Source organism: Chanodichthys erythropterus, chromosome 23, assembly GCF_024489055.1.
Source record: "Chanodichthys erythropterus isolate Z2021 chromosome 23, ASM2448905v1, whole genome shotgun sequence".
NCBI lineage: Eukaryota > Metazoa > Chordata > Actinopteri > Cypriniformes > Xenocyprididae > Chanodichthys > Chanodichthys erythropterus.
The window spans coordinates 6,593,900-6,614,135 of NC_090243.1; the positions used below are offsets into that span (position 1 = coordinate 6,593,900).

General features: G+C 36.3%; 2 protein-coding genes across 4 annotated transcripts in view; both read left to right on the plus strand.

Moving 5' to 3' along the window:
• The window catches only part of prex2 (phosphatidylinositol-3,4,5-trisphosphate-dependent Rac exchange factor 2), a 150,283-nt gene extending 147,152 nt beyond the window's left edge, over positions 1-3,131 (plus strand). For all 3 annotated transcript variants that reach the window (XM_067378256.1, XM_067378257.1, XM_067378258.1), the window contains one exon: positions 2,687-3,131. In XM_067378256.1, coding sequence (XP_067234357.1) covers positions 2,687-2,732 — 46 coding nt within the window. In that variant the 3' untranslated portion in view covers positions 2,733-3,131. The remainder of the gene's footprint in view (positions 1-2,686) is intronic.
• Positions 3,132-9,801: 6,670 nt separating this feature from the next.
• The window catches only part of c23h8orf34 (chromosome 23 C8orf34 homolog), a 119,643-nt gene continuing 109,208 nt past the window's right edge, over positions 9,802-20,236 (plus strand). Inside the window, exon 1 of the mRNA XM_067378734.1 lies at positions 9,802-9,885. Within this exon, the coding sequence (XP_067234835.1) occupies positions 9,802-9,885 (84 nt within the window). The remainder of the gene's footprint in view (positions 9,886-20,236) is intronic.

The following is a 20,236-nucleotide window of genomic DNA, read 5'->3' on the forward strand; positions in this document are numbered from 1 at the left end:
GTGTGAACTTTGTAAATGCACTGTAATATAGTCGAGAGCTTGTGTGGCAGGAAGCACATGTCTTAAAGGGGCGGCGCCGAGTGTAAATCAGTGCATTGTTAATGGTGCCCCAAAATAGGCAGTTAAAAAGAATAATTAAAAAAAAAATCTATGGGGTATTTTGAGCTGAAACTTCACAGACACATTCAGGAGACACCTTAGACTTATATTACATCTTGTGAAAGAACGTTCTTGGGCACCTTTAAAGAATGTTTTTTACCTGATTTAACCCATAAAATTTTTTGGTATAAATTAATGTATTGAGGTTGATTCAACAATATTAAATAATATTTTAGAATAAAAATAGTTCATTTAGATCATTTTTACTTTTTCTTTCAGTGTATAGCTTACCCACAGCTACTATATAACACTATTATTTGCCGCTTTGCAAGGGCTGGTATTTCTTTCTGAAAATGCAAATCTAGTAATAAGTGGCCCACTGTTTTAATGGAGACAGAAACTCAGGAACAGTTCGGCATTTATTCTTCAAATAAACCCCTGCAGTATAGCCATATGAAACAAAAGACAGCATTCTTGCAAATGTGTGCATTATGTTGTTTTCATCTGTATACAATGAAATTGAACAGAAACCTGCTGGGTATTAAATTCACAAAACATTCTTCAATATAAAGTGCACATTCTCTATTAGAACAGCCATCACAATACCGCAGATGTGTGTGCGTATGAAAGAGAGAGAACATGCATGGGAGCCAAACTATATTTCCTGCAGGAAAATAGAATGAAGCACATTAAAAAGCAGACTTACTCATTTTCTCTCAGCAGGTTGAAAACTCCAGTGTAAACTCTAATCTGTCACAGTCACTTGAGGTCCATAGGGAGATGTACTGTAGCGTGACCCTCAAGACAATGACTCATTGCTTTTCATGGCGTACTGCATGTGATCATTGCTGCGTAGCTTATGGTTTATTTGGCATATAACAAATGCTGCCTTAATTCAAGAATTTACATATTACCTTTTTGGAATTCACTACAGCTCAGAAGGAAAGTTATTAGCTTGTTTATTCCACAAATCTAAGTGTATGCGCTGACTGTTTTACATCATTTACACTAGCAAGTTGCTTTTTAAACAGAGGATAATAAAATAAAAGACAAATATAGCATTACATCATGTCTTAACTAGGCACAACGTGACATTCTGTTCACACTGTATGAGAAAATGAAACGTGACATAATCATAGCCAAATAGAACATTGCTGCCATGTGGAGCAAAGAAATTACACTTCGTTTTTTCAGAAATTAATACTTTTATTCAATGAGGATGCATTAAATTGATTAAAAAAAACATTGATAATAGATTTTTTTTTTCAAATAAATGCTTTTCTTTTGAACTTTATTCATCAAAGTATCCTGAAAAAAAAAAATTATCAATTAGCCAGGTTTCTGTTATAGATTTGTGCAAATATTTTCTAAATGCTGATAAAAAAAACTATTGCGAAATGATGGCATTTCCATTAACTGCTGTCATGCGACTAAAACATATTTTTTTCCTCTCACGATAAGTCACTCCAAAAATCATGGCAACGGATGTTAGTAAAGTAGGTTTAGGTATATCGCAGTCACTACACTAGCCATTATTTTAATAGACATAAACGTAGGCATGTTATCCAAGCATTAATGGCCCCTTATAGCCCCTTATAAATGGAAGCGGCCACATATGAGATGTTTCTGGGTGTTTCTCCCTCATTTCTGCTTTTAGGTCTTGATAAATTGTGGCATTTCTTTTTTGTTTAGAATCCAGTATTCCCGTAATTATTTTGTCTTTTATGAGTTTAATAAAGAGCTCTGTCTCATCTTCTGTCCAAACATACCATGCCATCTTTAAAGAATGATCGGCTTTTACGTACACTAGGTGACCTGTAAATGCGAAAAAATTGTTTCCATTGCAATTTTGCGAAATATTCATTTTTCAAATTCCCTGAAAAACCACCTCATGCGAGCGTAAAAACTTTTTGGCGATACATTGGTGTTTTTTTGCACATTTTTTTCCCCATTGGGTGTATTTTCAATTTGCAATTTCAATTTGCGCAATTTGAAGGGTAATGGAAACACAGTTATTGTTTTTATGAAAATATTATTCAGCATAACTGTTTTCTACATATATATATACTGACCACTGCAGACCAGGAACACCCCACAAGAGCTTCAGTTTTAGAGATGCTCTGACCGTCATCTAGCCATCACATTTTGGCCCCTGTCAACCTCACTCAAATCCTTATGCTTGCCCATTTTTCCTGCTTCTAACACATCAACTTTAAGGACAAAATGTTCACTTGCTGCCTAATATATCCCACCCACTAACAGGTGCCATGATGAAGAGATAATCAGTGTTATTGACTTCACCTGTCAGTGCTCATAATGTTATGCCTGATTAGTGTATATTCTATCCCCTAACCTCAAATCTACCCATCACAGAAAACTTTCTGCATTTTTAAACTTTCAAAAAACATCACCTAGTTTGATTTATAAGCTGTTTTCCTCATGTGGACCAAAAAATGTCCCCACAAGGTCAAACATTTCTGGTATTGCCATCGTTTTAGGGACATTTTGTCCCCATAGCATAGGGAATACCTGAAACACACACACATTTAATATATGATTTTAATATATTTTTAAATTCTATTTACAGATTGTACAAACTGTGTCAGCCTCCACCTCCTGATGGCGACCCCTAAACCAGTGTCTTCAACAAATCTGGACCAGCCCTGGTTCAACTCCAGATGACACAAACATACACTGTCCAAGTAAAGAGACTGTCTGGACGTCCAGCCTCTCTCCTGCTCAAAGGCATCTGTCACCTCTCAAGGGTTCACATCGTAATATCTATTGACTTTTGTTATAGCTTTTTAAAGGCACCATTTTTTTTATTTCTTGCTTTGCTACACCACATCTCATTCTAGACCGAAGATCAAACAAACAGGATGTCTGATCTCGCAGCTGCTGTCAAGTCATTCACATCAATAGAGTGTCAATCACAATGTCTGTTTCAAATCACTTTTTTCCTTATGTAAAAGAATTTGCACAGTGCTTTAGTCTTGTGTGTTAAAGGGTTAGTTCACCCAAAAATGAAAATTATGTCAATAATGACTCACCCTCATGTCGTTCCAAACCCGTAAGACCTTTATTCATCTTTGGAACACAGTTTAAGATATTTTAGATTTAGTCCGAGAGCTTTCTGTCCCTCCATTGAAAATGTATGTACGGTAGACTGTCAATGTCCAGAAAGGTAATAAAAACATCATCAATGTAGTCCATGTGACATCAGTGGGTTAGTTAGAATTTTTTGAAGCATCGAAAATACATTTTGGTCCAAAAATAACAAAAACTACGACTTTATTCAGCATTGTATTCTCTTCCGGGTCTGTTGTCAATCCGGGTTCACGACTCCGCAGTACAAACATTTTCAATGGAGGGACAGAAAGCTCTCGGACTAAATCTAAAATATCTTAAACTGTGTTCTGAAGATTAACGAAGGTCTTACGGGTTTGGAACGACATGAGGGGGAGTCATTAATGACATAATTTTCATTTTTGGGTGAACTAACCCTTTAAGGCGTAACTGTTGTTTATAGTTCCTTTTTGGGCATAGCATCCAAAAGCCTCATTGTAACTGTATGTGCATTTTTTTATTTCATCTATTCTCATATACATCTTCGACATATGTATAGGTTTAGCTTTCACATGATTAGGTTTCAACTCTTGAAGGTTGTTTAGAGTATATTAACACCATAGTTCATTAAGCTACATGTTGCAGTCTCAGTGAATCTAGAGTGATCTAGATACAGTACTGGAAAGTTCATACGACATGGTCATCAGTGTTATATAGGTTTATATACTTGTCACACTTACATAGGTATATAAATGATTTTGTCTCGCCACAATTAAAATATTCAGCACTCAGGAGTTATTGTGTTACATGTTATATTAGTGTTGCTTAAAATAACAAATTAATCAGTCTATGCAATATTGAGAAAACGCTCTAAACAGGAATTGTTTATTAACTCTATAAGTTCCATTTTGAGAAACGGAAGATATTTTTATGTTATACAATGCATCTTTGAATTATACATACTCTTGATAAAAGCAGCCAGAAGGGAACATAAATTCATGTGAAGATATTACTGTAAAAATGTTTTTAGTTAAAAAAAAAAAAGTTATTTATTTTGTCATAAAACTAACCCATTTTGAGATTTTCCAAATACATGTATTTTATTTTTAACCTTAAAACAGGTTGATTTCCCCATTGTAATGATTCCCCAATAAATTGTAATGTCAAATTGTAATTCATTTCAAATAAAAACGTTTAAAAGAAAATGCAATCATATTTCTTATATATATATGGGGTGCACATAAGTGTTACGCAGGTGTGCATGCATGGTCAAAAATAAACGATGCGCACCGGAAAACATGGAGGGAAGCACTTTTGAGTACCAACATTTTTGAGACCCGGTTCACAGGGACATATTTACTTACTTGGAGTAGGATTTTTCTCTATCTCTGGTAAGATAGCAATCATGATGATAAGTGTGTTCTTTAAATATTAGGTGTTCGGCACACATGTGATTCGTGGATTAAGTGCTAAATTTAACCATCGTAGAGTCAAAGTTTATCATTTGGACGTGTTTTGTCTTGCCAGTTAACACGTTCAGATGATTTTAAAAGCGGAAGAAAAGGCGGGACTCGTGAGCTGTTATCTGGGGGCACAGCCTTATTCTTTTACATGGTGGAACTGTGACTGTAAATATTTATGCAAAAGACTTTAACAGAGATTTTGATTTAAACTTTTGCTCTCTCTAGTGAATGTATTTAGTCTGCATTTGACACTATGCATGTGCTGAGTGCACACAAACTCCCAGCTGCTTTATTGTGCTGTGCTATCATCCATCAAATGTGCAGCTGGTATCAGACCAGTTAAAGTCTTCAGGAATCTCACTAATGGCCTCTGCATGTAGGCAACTGTCTTTGACAAACATTGTTTACCTGTCATAATTTCCCCAGGCACACTGTCACTTGCAGTTTTAATGGAGTAAATAGTTTCCAGATGTTCTGTAATAACTTAAATAGTGACAATAATGGACTTAGTAGATACCTATGTTTATATTACAACTTCTTTAAAAATTATTTACTAATATTATTTCATATTTTTTTTCTGATCCCTAACATCTTGTCAGTGCATATAAGTGCCAGTGCAGAACACTTTCAAAAAAGGCCAAAATAAATTATAAATTAAAACCATTATGAAAAGACATAACTGATCACAATTATAATTACATTATAATGAAATTTTATTTTATTAAGCAAATCAAAAGCCTCTTGCTAGAAAGATATCGTACCTGACATAACGTTAATGGGAACTATGCAGCGATGAGGTGAACGCATGTTCATGTTCTGTATGCTCTATTGACCAATCAGAAGCCAGCTCCGGAACTATTATTCAAGACAGAACGCGTTTTTGCAGTCAGCTACGCTGCTTTTCCATGTGAACATGAGCTACACAAAAGTTCTAAAGTTAAAGGGGTCATATGATGTTTGTTAAAGGTGCCCTAGATTCAAAAATTGAATTTACCTTGGCATAGTTGAATAACAAGAGTTCAGTACATGGAAAAGACATACAGTGAGTCTCAAACTCCATTGTTTCCTCCTTCTTATATGAATCTCATTTGTTTAAAAGACCTCTGAAGAACAGGCGAATCTCAACATAACACCGACTTACATAACAGTCGGGGTGTACGCCCCAATATTTGCATATGCCAGCCCATGTTCCCAACATTATGAAAGGCATTAGACAAGGGCAGCCAGTATTAACGTGTGGATCTGTGCACAGCTGAATCATCAGACTAGCTAAGCAAGAACAACAGCGAAAAATGGCAGATGGAGCAATAATAACTGACATGATTCATGATAACATGATATTTTTAGTAATATTTGTAAATTGTCTTTCTAAATGTTTTGTTAGCATGTTGCTAATGTACTGTTAAATGTGGTTAAAGTTACCATCGTTTCTTACTGTATTCACAGAGACATTTTTAAACACTTGCAGTCTGAATAATTCATAAACACAACTTCATTCTTTATAAATCTCTCCAACAGTGTGTAATGTTAGCTTTAGCGATGGAGTACTATCAAACTCGTTCAGAATCAAATATAAACACCCAAATAAATACTATACTCACATGACCCAAAGCATGCATGCAGCATACATGACGAACATCTTGTAAAGATCCATTTGAGGGTTATATTAGCTGTGTGAACTTTGTAAAGGCACTGTATTATAGAGTCGTGAGCTCGTTGGGCAGGGAGCATGAGATTTAAAGGGCCAGCAGCCCCTGAATCAGTGCATAGTTAATGATGCCCCAAAATAGGCAGTTAAAAAAATTCATTTAAAAAAAATCTATGGGGTATTTTGATCTGAAACTTCACAGACACATTCAGGAGACACCTTAGACTTATATTACATCTTGTAAAAAAACGTTCGATGGCACCTTTAATGTTCTTGCACCATCTACAACAGACACGACTTTTATCACATCGCCACGCTGCACCGCAACAGCTAAAAGCTGTCTACAGTGAACGCAACAAGCCGACCATTACAAAGCACTTGAACTATGTCAGAAATAGAACAGGGAATCTGTTCACTGTCAGGAATTTGTCACGCTGCATCAAGTGTAGACAATATCACGGATTATAATGGGTTCTACTGTCTTTTGACGCGTCGCACCGCTTACGTCCTGTTTAGATAGGTGTTAAAGGGATAGTTCTCTCCAAAATGAAAATTACAATTTACTCACGCTCATGTCGTTCCACACCTATAAGACTTTCGTTCATCTTCTGAACACAAATGAAGATATTTTTAATGAAATCTGAGCAATTTCTGTCCCTCCATTGACAGCTACACTACTACTACTTTAACACTTCAAAAATTTCATATAAAGCTATCAGAAAACTAATCCATATGAGTGGTTTAGTCCAAATTTTCTGGAGAGACATGATCACTTTATATGATGAACAGATTGAATTTAGGCTTTTATTTACATAAAAACTATGATCAACAAACATAAACAGAAGCTCAACCGAACTTGCTTATTGCGGGAGAACAAACCTTTTGTTGATGAAAGCCTAAAGTAAATCTGTTCAGCGTATAAAGCGATCATGTCTCTTCAGAAAATTTGGACTAAACCACTCAATTCATATGGATTAGTTCAGGGGTAGGCAAGTTCGGTCCTAGAGAGCCACTGTCCTGCAGAGTTTAGCTCCAACCCTGAAAAAAAACCTTCAGCTGCCTATAGCCTTAGTAATCCTGAAGAGCTTGATTAGCTTGTTCAGGTGTGTTTGATTAGGGTTGGAGCTAAACTCAGCAGGACAGCGGCTCTCTAGGACCGAACTTGCCTACCCCTGGATTAGTTATATGATCATTTTGTGAAGTTTTTGAAACGTCAAAGTGCTAGTTGCGTAGCTGTCAATGGAGGGACAGAAATCCCTCAGATTTCATTAAAAATGGCTTCCTTCATTTGTGTTCCGAAGATGAACGAAAGCCTTACGGGTCATGAGGGTGAGTAAATGATGATGGAATTTTCTATTTTAGGTGAACTAACCCTTTAATGTTCCTTGCGATTGGTAAGGGGTGTTACATTTCCGACACACACTGGAGGTATTTGGCCAATCAGATCACTCTGGGCTTTTCAGAAGGCGGGGCTTTGTAGAAATCAGCGCGTTTCAGGCAGACTGGGAATTATTTATACACCAATAAATAAAATAATGAACTTTATAGCATCATATATGATCCCATTGTAGAATGAAATGTTAGGCTTAACCATACTCCTGAAACGTGAACAGGTAAGCAATATAATACATTGTAAGTGTGGATTCATTTATACAAGATTAGGCTATGGAGTCAAATTAATGCCTTAAAGTTTTGCACAAAAATAAAGTTTTGTAAAACACAAAAAAGAATTGAGCTATAAAAAAATGTTTTGCAAACAAAAATAAAGAATTGCAAAGGAAAATAAAATATTGAGTGGAAAAAAAATAAGTTTTGCAAACAAAAATAATAAATTGCAAAATAAAATAAAGTAGTGCAAAAATAAAAATATAATCAATTACAAAAATCAATGACAGCTGTAATCCTATTTTATCTTTGCCACATATTTTTCATGCTCAAACCTACTAAATCATTTGCAACGCTCATTTTATTCTGGGTTTCAGTCAAGCGTGCGCTCACGATACCGGTTTTCTTTTGCGCTGCACTTTTCTGTGCGGATCTCCTTATGGCACTGGTTTGACGTGGGGGTGGAGTCAAGAAACGGGGGCACGCCCCCGCGAAACACGTCATCGGCAGGAGAAGCAGATCGCAACAGAACAGGGCAGCGTTTCCCAAAAGCATCATAAGCTTTTGGAAACCAATGGAGCTACGATCAACTTAGGCTTACGATGCTTTTGGGAAACGCTACCCAGATCAGATCAAGCATAGAGACAGAGCGCATTTATTATAATCTGAAAACCACACCCACCGGGGGAAAAACAATCCAACAGTCTCCATTGACTTTGTATTGCGTGAGGCTGCCTTCTTGTCTTTTCTGACTCATTACAATAAACAGAACAATGCCTAAAAGCTGCTACGTGACAAGGTGTACAGCTAACAAGCTAAAAAAAAACAGAAATACGTTTTTATAAGCAGTCGACCCCAAAAAACGAATGTTTAAGGACACAAAAGTGGATACAGGCAGTGAGACAGAGCGCAACGTGTCATATTACTATAAGAAATGCATTGGGGGGGGTCGTAATCGGTGACAACATATGCTAAACAAACCAACAAAAACAAACCATGCATTATTTTTCACCATGTCAAAGAATTATTTCACCTGTCGCCGATTACGTTCCCTTCCAATGTATTTTGCGGGGTCGTGCCCCCGTTTCTTGACTCCACCCCCACGTCAAACCAGTGCCATAAAGAGATCCGCACAGAACAGTGCAGCGCAAAAGAAAACCGGTATCGTGAGCACACGCTTGACTGAAACGCAGAATAAAATGAGCGTTACAAATGATTTTGTAGGTTTGAGCATGAAAATTATGTGGCAAAGATAAAATAGCATTACAGCTGTCATTGATTTTTGTAATTGATTATATTTTTATTTTTGCACTACTTTATTTTATTTTGCAATTTATTATTTTTGTTTGCAAAACTTATTTTTTTTCCGCTCAATATTTTATTTTCCTTTGCAATTCTTTATTTTTGTTTGCAAAACATTTTTTTAAAGCTCAATTCTTTTTTGTGTTTTGCAAAACTTTATTTTTGTGCAAAACTTTAAGGCATTAATTTGACTCCATATTAGGCTGTAATAAGGCACGATAAACCCATAAAGGAATCATTTATAATGCATTATACATAGGTTTCATAGAAATTATACTTGCATATGAATTTAATGTCACTTACTCTATGTAAACAACGAGGGCGGGTCGCTCAGACCTGAACAGCCAATGAATAGACATCGATCTAAGGTGTAATCTTTTTCATTGGCTTTAAGAAGAAGCTGTAGCCAGCTACTCTGCCGAGACCGGAGGAGGGATAGTCCCATCAGATAGTGCCCAAACCGAGTGAGGACGCAAACCACTTTCAGCATGTGCTGGAGCAGCAGACGAGCTCTCAGCGCTGGATCTCCGCTCACTTCCCGCTAGAGATCCATCCGCAGTCCCGCACGTTTGAAGATGCTTGGCGCTATTTAACGATATCTAAACCATTTGCTGTTTAATGCAACGCATTCTCATGGCGTCTGTACAGCAGTCAAGAATTCAGTCATACCTGGAGAAGAATAAAATCGGACCCTTGTTTGAGGTATGCTACAACTTTTTCCACAAAAGATGTTCGTAAGGCACAAGGATTTTGCTGCATTGTAAATGAATGAAGCAGGAGCTACTTGAGTCTGCTTGAACGCAGATTTAGATGTGAATTAGAGTTGAATTGTAAGTGAATGATGATGGCACAGGACATTTTAGGAACATATTATTTCATTTGAGTTCGTTTGAATTGGGAAGTGTAAGCGGGGTGTTTGTGCTTATGAGTGCAGAGAATCCTGCGTTCAACTCACCTTCATTCATTCAATTAATCTGTTGGAAAATAGAGATGTTGGACGTGATTTGTTGTACTGAAAGATTCGGCTCTCATTATTGCCTACTCTATAAATCATCTGAAGTAATGTGATAGAAGATGTTTCTGCTGACTGGACGATTTCAAGTATCCCAAACTGGTGCTATTGTTTCTTCTATCAAGATTTTCGTATTTAAATATAGCCTACTGTATTTGGGAAAGCCAGGTTCCAGCTCCTTCTTATGATATTTACTTAAATTTGTATTGTATAGTTAGTGTATTTTGGCTCATCTAATGAATACTGTACAGAAGACATGGGAATGCTGTAACACGGGGTGAATTGTAATGCCAGATTGAAATTAACTACAGTGGTAACATTCCTAACATACAAGACCCTTATGAAGTGACAACAGAAGTTGTAAGACTCTCTGTGTTTTTTTTTATTTATTTTTTTTTTTTTAGGATTTACAGGACCAAAACAAATTTTGAGGTAACGTTTTTTTTAAAAAAAGAAATCTAATGAGAGGGTTGTAACACTTTCTAATGTAGCTACTACTTTCTAGTGGGATCCACAAAGACTGCACAAAATAGGCTTATATTATATTAAAACTATATTATATTAAACTTCCCTTTTTTTTTTTCTGTGCTTATAATATGTAAAGCTGCTTTGAAACAATTACCAATTGTAAAAGCGCTATATAAATAAATTTGACTTGACTTTTTTTTTTTGACTTAAAACAAAATTATTGTATAATAATATTATTTTTTAAAGTCATTTTAATACAAATCTTTTGTTTCGAATCAGTGGTTCGGAGCGTGTATCAAACTGCCACAGTCACGTGATTTCAGTAAACGGGGCTTCCTTAAGTGGCTGCGTCCGAAAACCTAGGTAGCTGTCTTGCTGCCTCGCTATCTTATAAGAGAATGACTTGTACGGCAGCATTTGTGCATGAAGGTACCTCACGAAACTGATTTCGGACAGACTTCTGAGGCAGTGTAACAGTTTAATGATCTACAGCAATATAGCGCGAGCATTGGTGAGAGCTAAACAAATATTTAATTACTACAGTAGTAATTTCTCGGTAGAAATGATATCAAAATTGAAACATATTGATCAAAATCGTACATTTATACACAAACTGAGCAGCAAACGCAACTTTCGGACGCCATCTTTATTTTTCTAGCTCAACTGTCACAGAATGGAAAGCACAGGATTGTGGGATATCAAAGGCAGCTAAGGATACATCTATGCTTCCTTCAAAAATCGATCTGAGGAAGGTATCTCATCAGAGAGGAAATGAAGCTAACATTGGATTCAGACGTGCCTTGATGCCTTACTACCTTGAAATGTGTCCCCGGAAGGCAGCATTTTCCAGTTTTCGGACGCAGCCAGTGTTTCGAAATTTCAGTGGTTCACGTGACTTTGGCAGTTTGATACGCGCTCCGAACCACTGATTCGCAACAAAAGATTCGTAAAGCTTCGAAGCTTCATGAAGCAGTGTTTTGAAATCGAACATTACTAGATATTGTTGAATAAAGTCGTTATTTTGTTTTTTTTGGCGCACAAAAAGTATTCTCATCACTTCATAACATTAAGGTTGAACCACTGTAGTCACATGAACAGTTTTAAATATATCTTTAGTAGCTTTTTGGGCATTTTGAAGTGTTAATCATCTTGCTGTCAATGGAGGCCTCACTGAGCCATCGGATTTCATCAAAAATATCTTAAATTGTGTTCTGAAGATGAACGAAGGTCTTACAGGTGTGGGACGACATGAGGGTGAGTAATAAATGACTGAATTTTCATTTTTGGGTGAACTAACCCCAGTATTAGACTATACGCATAGTGTATATTATACTGTAGCTGGCCAATATGTCTGAAACTGGACACACCAGTCACCTTGAGAAAAATGAATTTTCTGCTCCACACCATAATGAACTAAAATAGCGTTGTCATCCACCACCGCTATTACCTCCATGAGGCATCTGTAGTAAGAGGCACAGTCTATACGAGTCAAACTGCTGATGTATCAACTGTCTTGTAGCAGGGACTGTGTGCATGGGCTGAATATTAAACAGCAATAAAGCTAAAAGCAGCGCGTGTGTGACCTAGTACCATGGACAGCGGCACCGCGCAGAGATCTGCCACATGAACGCGTTTCCCCTTGGGGCGAGCGCTGTGAGTGGGCTGTTGCGCGAGTGTCTGTTTCTTCCTCTTTGTCGCTTTTAAATTGTTTAGTTTTGGAGTAGGCTATTTCATATCTGAGAATTGTTTAGGCGAATGAATAGTCTCTTGAAATTGGTCTGACAAGTGCTGCTAAATATGGTAACACGTTACATTACAGTCTACACATATACATGTTTGTAATGAATGTAATTGAAAGTATTAGAACGGGGCTAGTTGTCACAAAGGCTGAAGAGGTTTTGAGTCAAAAGTGTATTTTTTACTTTTATTTATTTATTGTGAAAGTTTTTTGAAAGTATTTTTAACTGAAAGGTTATCAGGAGTATTTTTTCATAAATGTCAACCTGGAGCAAATTGTCACATGTGTTTTAAATGCTATACATAGACACAATAAATTTATTATAATATTTTGGACCCCAAAAAATGGTTACCTTTACATTTTTTATTTTATTTATTTATTTATTTTTTCCACCTATCCATCCATTCTCTAAACTACTTGTCCTATGTAGGGCTGCAGCGAGCCATTGGCAGGATTTAATTTAATTTAATTTAATTTATTATTTTTTTTTACTACTGTTTAAATTTCCCACAAAAGCATGTAATAGGCTGTTCCATTGTGTCAATTTACCCCATATAGTGCAACAACATGCCTCACTATTATTCATTTTATATATTGTGTTCAATCATTTATATATATATATATATATATATATATATATATATATATATATATATATATATATATATATATATATATATATGCAATATTTACTGAGTAAAGAGTATGACTTTACATTTGTGCTTGTATGTTAGCATTAGTATTATACACAGATGCTGTAAATTTGAATTTGCACAGCACATTCATATCCATTCGTACATAACATGTCACAAATATTATCGTATTAAACAGGGATGCCTGTTTTCCCTATCAGAGTTTGCCTCTGTTATTTTATAATGTCACTGCAAACAGCTGATATAGAGCCTCAGTTTGTTTGCACATCATAACTATTATCATTATCTCTTTCCAGGTGTGTTTGCCTGGTGTGTTTCCACTGTACGCTGTAACTGTGCTCACTATGAACGCTTTGACAGAACAACATAGACATACTGTAAGAAAAAATTTTAAATGACCCTTTTTAGCTACTTTACCGGTTCTTGGAAAAAAACAAAGTTGACAAGTAAACCTAAATCGAGGCCACTATGAATGCAATATGCATGGGACTGGGGAATAAGATGACGGCTGTAGCTGCTGCTCACCAAGGCGTAGCAACACAGAGCTGTAATATTTTATAGGTCAGTTTTTTTGTTGTTGTTTTTTGCCACAGAATTTAGCCACTTATATAAATATTTATGCTTTAAAAGTGTTTTTTCTCTTTTTAAACTGACTTATCACACTAACAAAGACAAAAGAGCAATTTGTTAACGTTTTTAAGACCTTATAGTTTCACTTAAGTCCAGATAGAATGAGTCGACATATTTAACAGTCTTCCGGCTGCCCAGAATTAATGAGGAAGTATTCCTGCAAAGAAAAAAAAAAATGGTATAGTGCAGGCAACACTTGCAGCACGCTTATATGACTTTGAATTAATATAATTAAATCCACCTGCACTAAATTAGCGCTTTGCTTATTTTAATTTTCCAGTAGAGTGACATATTGTGTGGAGGCTGAAGATCGAGATAGCTATGTTGATTAGCTTTAACTGTTTTGCCTGAGTGCATTTTTTTGCATTCATTAGTGAAGAGATATTCTAATTTACATTTTCTTGAGTCTTCTAATGACACCCAAGATTTGTACTGACAATTTTTTTTTATATTCTCATTTCCTTTTATACAGTTTGGTAAGAAAAGATAAATATTGAAGAGTATTTTCAGGTAATAACAAATCTTACACTAAACTTAAGGACATAAAGAGAGCGGGATTCATAGACTAGGAAACTGCTGCGATTATCTGCTCCACTCAGCTGTGATAAGAACAAGTTTGGGGCAGAAACAGGAAAACAGGCTATCAATAGCCAATCAAAGTGGCCGTCTCACAGTGTAATGGTTAGAGGCAGTGCAATAAAGGGAGTAAAATGTTTGTAAAGCAGCAGCATAATTGATCTCTGTTGTGAGAATTGTGCGTTCACCCACAAATACACTGTAGCTTGAGCAAATGGAGGTTTGATTAGCATACAGTACACACTAATGCATTCAGGCAATAAAACCACAGGCATCAACACAGAAGTCATTTCTGTATTCAGAATATATACAGTTAATATATTTTTCATTCGGCCAGTATGTGTTTTTGTGTGTACTGGAGTATTATTATTATGGCTGGAGGTTTGATTTGTTGTTGTCACAGACAGTTCTAGTTTTATTTTTAGAAGATTCCTTTCTCTCATATTGGGGGAAGCATTTTTTATTTAAGAGTTTTGACATTTATTGACTGAGATCATGGCATGGAGGGTTCTTGATAGGGTCTGACCATTCTGTTACATCACATGGGATGAAAATGCAAGATTTATGAGAAAACTATTTTGCTTTTGCCATAAGACCATTCCAATGCATTTCATCCAGAGTCAAGGGTACACATGCCCAGAGTGCATTGCACAGTTCTAGAAAAGTCATTTCAGTGCATAGAGCAATTTGTGTGGCTCAGTTTCTCAAGGGCTCTATATGAGGATAAAGGCCTAGACCTCTCGGAAATAGTGTCAGCTGATGTTCACTGAACTCTAGGTGTGAAGGGACTGGGGGTTAAAGGTTGTTTGGTCATTTCTGCTCATTCAGTTTCTCCCTAGGTTGCTGTACTTGTGTCTTAAAGCTGCAGTGTGTAATTTCTGCACCACTAGCAGTGCTGGGTAGTAAATGATTACATGTAATCTGGAGTTTCCAAAAATTAACTTGTACTTGTAATCAGACTACAGTTGCTTTTTTTTTTTTTGATTACATGTTATTCTCACAATGGCAGTAAATGATTCATAATTCATTGATACTGCTTCTTTGTTATCTTTGTAACTTTTCCTTTCTAAAAAAAGCTTACTGCTTACAAACAAACAGATGGAATTGCACACACAGACTAATTTGTCACTGAAAACTGAGACCCACACAGCGTTTGATCACTGGATTTACAGAACTCACTTTTAAGAAGTGTTTTCACAACATTGCGTATCTAATCATTTCATGACAAACACAATAATTATTATTTGAATTATCACTCAGTGAGTCATTTAACCATGTATTGCTGTCTTTAAGGCATTTGTGTTTTGAACACATTACAACTTCATGTCATTTCATTCAATCAGTAACTGACTACAATTTGTAAGTAATCTAGCCAGCACTGACCACTAGCACTACCACACCCGTAAAACCTTTGTTCATCTTTGGAACACAAATTAAGATATTTTTGATGAAAATCTGAGGTATATAACTCATCCATAGAGAGCAATTTAAAGGGTTAGTTCACCCCTTAATGAAAATGCTGTCATTTATTACTCACCCTCATGCCGTTCCACACCCGTAAGACCTTCGTTAATCTTCAGAACACAAATTAAGATATTTTAGTTGAAATCTGATGGCTCCGTGAGGCCTCCATAGGGAGCAACGGACATTTCCTCTCTCAAGATCCATAAAGGTACTAAAAACATATTTAAATCGGTTCATGTGAGTACAGTGGTTCAATATTAATATTATAAAGCGACGAGAATACTTTTGGTGCGGCAAAAAAAACAAAATAACGACTTATTTAGTGATGGCCGATTTCACTCCAAAAATATTCTCGTCGCTTTATAATATTAATATTGAACCACTGTACTCACATGAACTGATTTAAATATGTTTTTAGTACATTAATGGATCTTGAGAGAGGAAGTGTCCATTGCTCCCTATGCAGGCCTCACGGAGCCATCGGATTGCAACTAAAATATCTTAATTTGTGTTCTGAAGATTAACAAAGGTCTTACGGGTGTGGAACGGCATGAGGGTAAGTAATAAATGACAAAATTTTCATTTTTGGGTGAACTAACCCTTTAAGGTATAGAATAAGTATAGGCAAACTGTGACGCAGCATGTTTTCATGAGTGAGTCATTGAATGATTCACTCAACTGATTTGCTTAACACTAATTCATTCAGAAATGAAACAGGAATGAAACATTATTTAAAGGGGTCATGAACTGCACTGTTATTCGTTGAATAAAATGGGAGTCACCGCTAAATGTGTCACTGATAAACGCGCGCTGTTTGATTGACAGCTTCAGCGCGCGCTGCTCCAATGATTGCAAAGGGAGCTTTCTTGATCACTTTCGTTATACAATTTAATCACCATTAAATAACAGATTATTTTCATCCTACAAAGAGAAACAACGCAAGTTGACGTTTAGTCACTGGTTTGATTTACTGACACACAGACAAAGAACATCTGACAGTACATGAATCATTAATATCAGATCAGGCATTGTAGTTAACACAGTTACTTACATGTTGCATTACTGTCGAGTCCAAGCACTGCAAAATATTTTGTGATCCTCAACAGCATGTTTATTGCTTGGTAGCTCAATCTGGTTTAGCACCACGTAGTCCTATGAATCGGTGGGCGTGGCTAAACAGGCAGTAAAGAAGTAGGCATTGTTCTTCTTCTGCAGAGGCGGTGCTTGCTGCCCTTTGACATCATAGATCCCCACTTTGAAAAACCTGTCGTTTGCTGGGTCTGGTGTCAATAAAAGCTTTTATTGGACTAACAAGGAATAATGTTAACTTCTTATTTACTAAATTGCTGTATAAAAGCAACATCACTCACACAATCTTGCTGTTGGTCTGAATATCAACACTTGTGATATTGCTGAATTTATAGCCCAAATGAATAAAAAATGCAATGAAAAAGTGCAGCTGTTTGCAATTGTGCAACTGTGAGTTGCAACTGTCATTATGGAGCTCCTCACTGTCCCACAAGTAACAGATTGAATGCTACATCAGCACACAGAATATCGATAAAATCAATTGGCTGGAGAATCATTGCATTTCCTGCTTGTAATTGAAAATGGAACCCACCAAAGGCAATTGAAACCTCAAGAACTGTCCAGTCAGGGTTGCTAAAATTGCCCTGTGTATATCACCCTGAATAATGGAGGTGTGTTATAAGTTTCAGCCCAAAAGTTGACATGGGTCTGAGGGCCTATACTTTACAAGACATCGTTGGGCCATGTATGAAAGCAAACCATTTTCTGTCATTCAAAAGTCAACCTTTAAATGAGGCAAAATGTGTAGGATGTATAGGTCTTGTTAAGATTTAGCTAATTACAGCAGAGGGGCTGCGCACACATCACACAGATCTATACCCTGAGGAGACACACACACTCACAGCAGGGTTGGATAATGGAGAAGAGAATTCCCTCTCTTGCCTTTTATTTATAGAGGTTTCTTGCCGGTCTAGGTACTAATTAACGTTGTAGTGACCTGCAGACATCCAAGGTGTCTGCGCAGCGTGAGCTCCCCACAAACGCCCTGCGTACGAGACAAGCTCACCTGACAGTCTGAAATGGAATAAATACAATATTAAATGAATCCCATGATAAAATTATGCCAAATGGAACACGTCTGAACATTGTTCCCTTATTAAGAATTCTGATGCCATCCGGATAGGAATGTCTGAGACTACTGTGCATTTTTTTTTTTTCAACAGTGCTTCTCATAAATATTGACCTTCGTCGAACACCGTAAAAAATCAAGTCAAATCTCTCTTTGTGCAGCCTTGTGCTTTATGAATTTAGATTTTTATTCAGCAACTTTCTGGGTAAAATAACAAGTTAGGTGGTTTAAAATTCTAAAATTGAAAATTCTGTCATCATTTACTCACCCTCAAGTTGTTCCAAACCTGTATACATGTCTTTCTACTGCTGATCATATAAGAAGATATTTTGAAGAATGTCAGTAACCATTGACTTTCATAGTATTTTTTTCCATACTATAGAAGTCAATGGGGCCCATCAAAGGTTTGGTTACCCATATTCTTCAGAAATCATTTGCTCTCTGTGGCTGTACCTCTTCGTTCCTTTCCTCCTCCTCTTGTCTCAAGGGCTGGAACTCATCCAGAACTCTGTCCCAGTCTTCAGTCAGCGTCTCCCTGCTGTGACATAAGGCATAAATGATGGAATCATAGGAATAATGAGAGTGCAGCCTCTGGCAATGCTGAGTTCTGGTTAAAAATTCAACATATATATATACAGCACGATCAACAGTGGCAACATAAAAATACCTTATTGCATCCATATTGTGTCTAGACAGTCAGGAGACTACAGTGTAAATAGGGTTGCAAAGGGGTGGAACATTTCCAGAAACTTTATCCTCTGATTCCAGTGACCATTTATAAAATGTTGTGTAGAAATTGTCCTACATTTGATCTTACGATCATTTCTCAAATGTACTGTATGTAACATGATTCAGAGAATGAACATATTAACAAAAAATGAGCGTACACCTCTCTTCTTCTATGTGAAATCTATAAATCACAAATGATCTTGAAATTGTGTGCAGCTGAATGGTTTCAGATCTCCACCTTGTAAATGCCCTCTAATTAACGCCCTCTAATAAGTCATTAACATATAAAAGAGCACCAGTCAACATCCAAATCCTTTACTTAAGAATGGCGAGCAGCAAGAATTGCTTAGATTTCCAAATACCTGCAGTACTCTGACTCTCTGCCATAAGGAAAAGTGTGTGCACTCTAAAAAAAATAATATGTAAGATTGCATCATTTACAACTTTGAGTGAATTTATGTTTAACCAACAAGCAAAATTGAGTTAGGAACTTAATAATTTGTAGCATAAACATTAGTTTTTATGCTGATTAATACATTTTACGTGATTAATTCTTAATTTCAGCATTTATTCTCCTTATCCAGTCCTATGCAAAGCATGCTGGGAACTACAAATCCACTGCCTAATTTACGAAGTTATCAAGACAATTTCATTAAGTTATTACAACCTATTTTTTAAAAAACTGCAATTAACGCATACATTTGAGTTTAAATTAGAAGATATTTTGTTGATGTAATGATCAACATTATTATGTCAAAAGAACTCTACAAAATAATGTTTGCGACTTAAAAGGTTTAATTAAAACAATAAATTTGAATTTTTAACTTGCAACCATGCATTTATTTAAGTTGTGGTAACAGGTCCCCTGAATTGCTTATTAGAGTGTAAATTTGCTTAGAACCTGACGTGACGCTAAGCATTTTTTCCACCACAAAGACCTTTTTTGTAAATATTTACGTTGACGTGGATGCACATTTTATAAATGAGGCCCAAGGATTCTAGAAATGATCTGTGCTTGTGATGGAGGAATGCACAGTGCATGCAGGGGGTGTGGCCACGATACCTCTGCAGTAAATAGTGTGCTGTGTGCATGTGATTAAGGAATGCGCAGGGTAAAAATTCAACTGGATTTGCATTAAAACTGGTTGTTTTAACCAAGATTATGCTGCAAGAATTTTTTTCAACTACATTTAAGTTCCATGTTATAGGCTAACCTGCAATTTTGCAAATGTCCAGTTCATTCCCATTAATTCACATTAATTCCCATATATTCCTGTTAATTCCCATGGAAAGTTTCCAACTTTGGAAATTTCCTGAATTTTGCATCCCTAAATGTAAATAATTAATTTTAATCCCTTAACAAGGAATTGTTGCTTTTTTTTCCTGAAGAGTTTATGGCAGTGACAGCCTGTGGTAAATAGACACACAGTAAAAGTTAAATCAACTTTGCTCAGAGTACATTTGGTCCCTCTCTAAATGGTGTTAAAGTAACACTGAAGCAGTGTTAAAGTTAATGAGATAATTAAGCAATTAATAAGGCTGTGGCTGAAGTCAGTTGTAGTTCTTGTGTTTCTCTTTTCTTCAGTGATTCTGCTTGTTAACAGCAGGTGTTCATCACTAACACA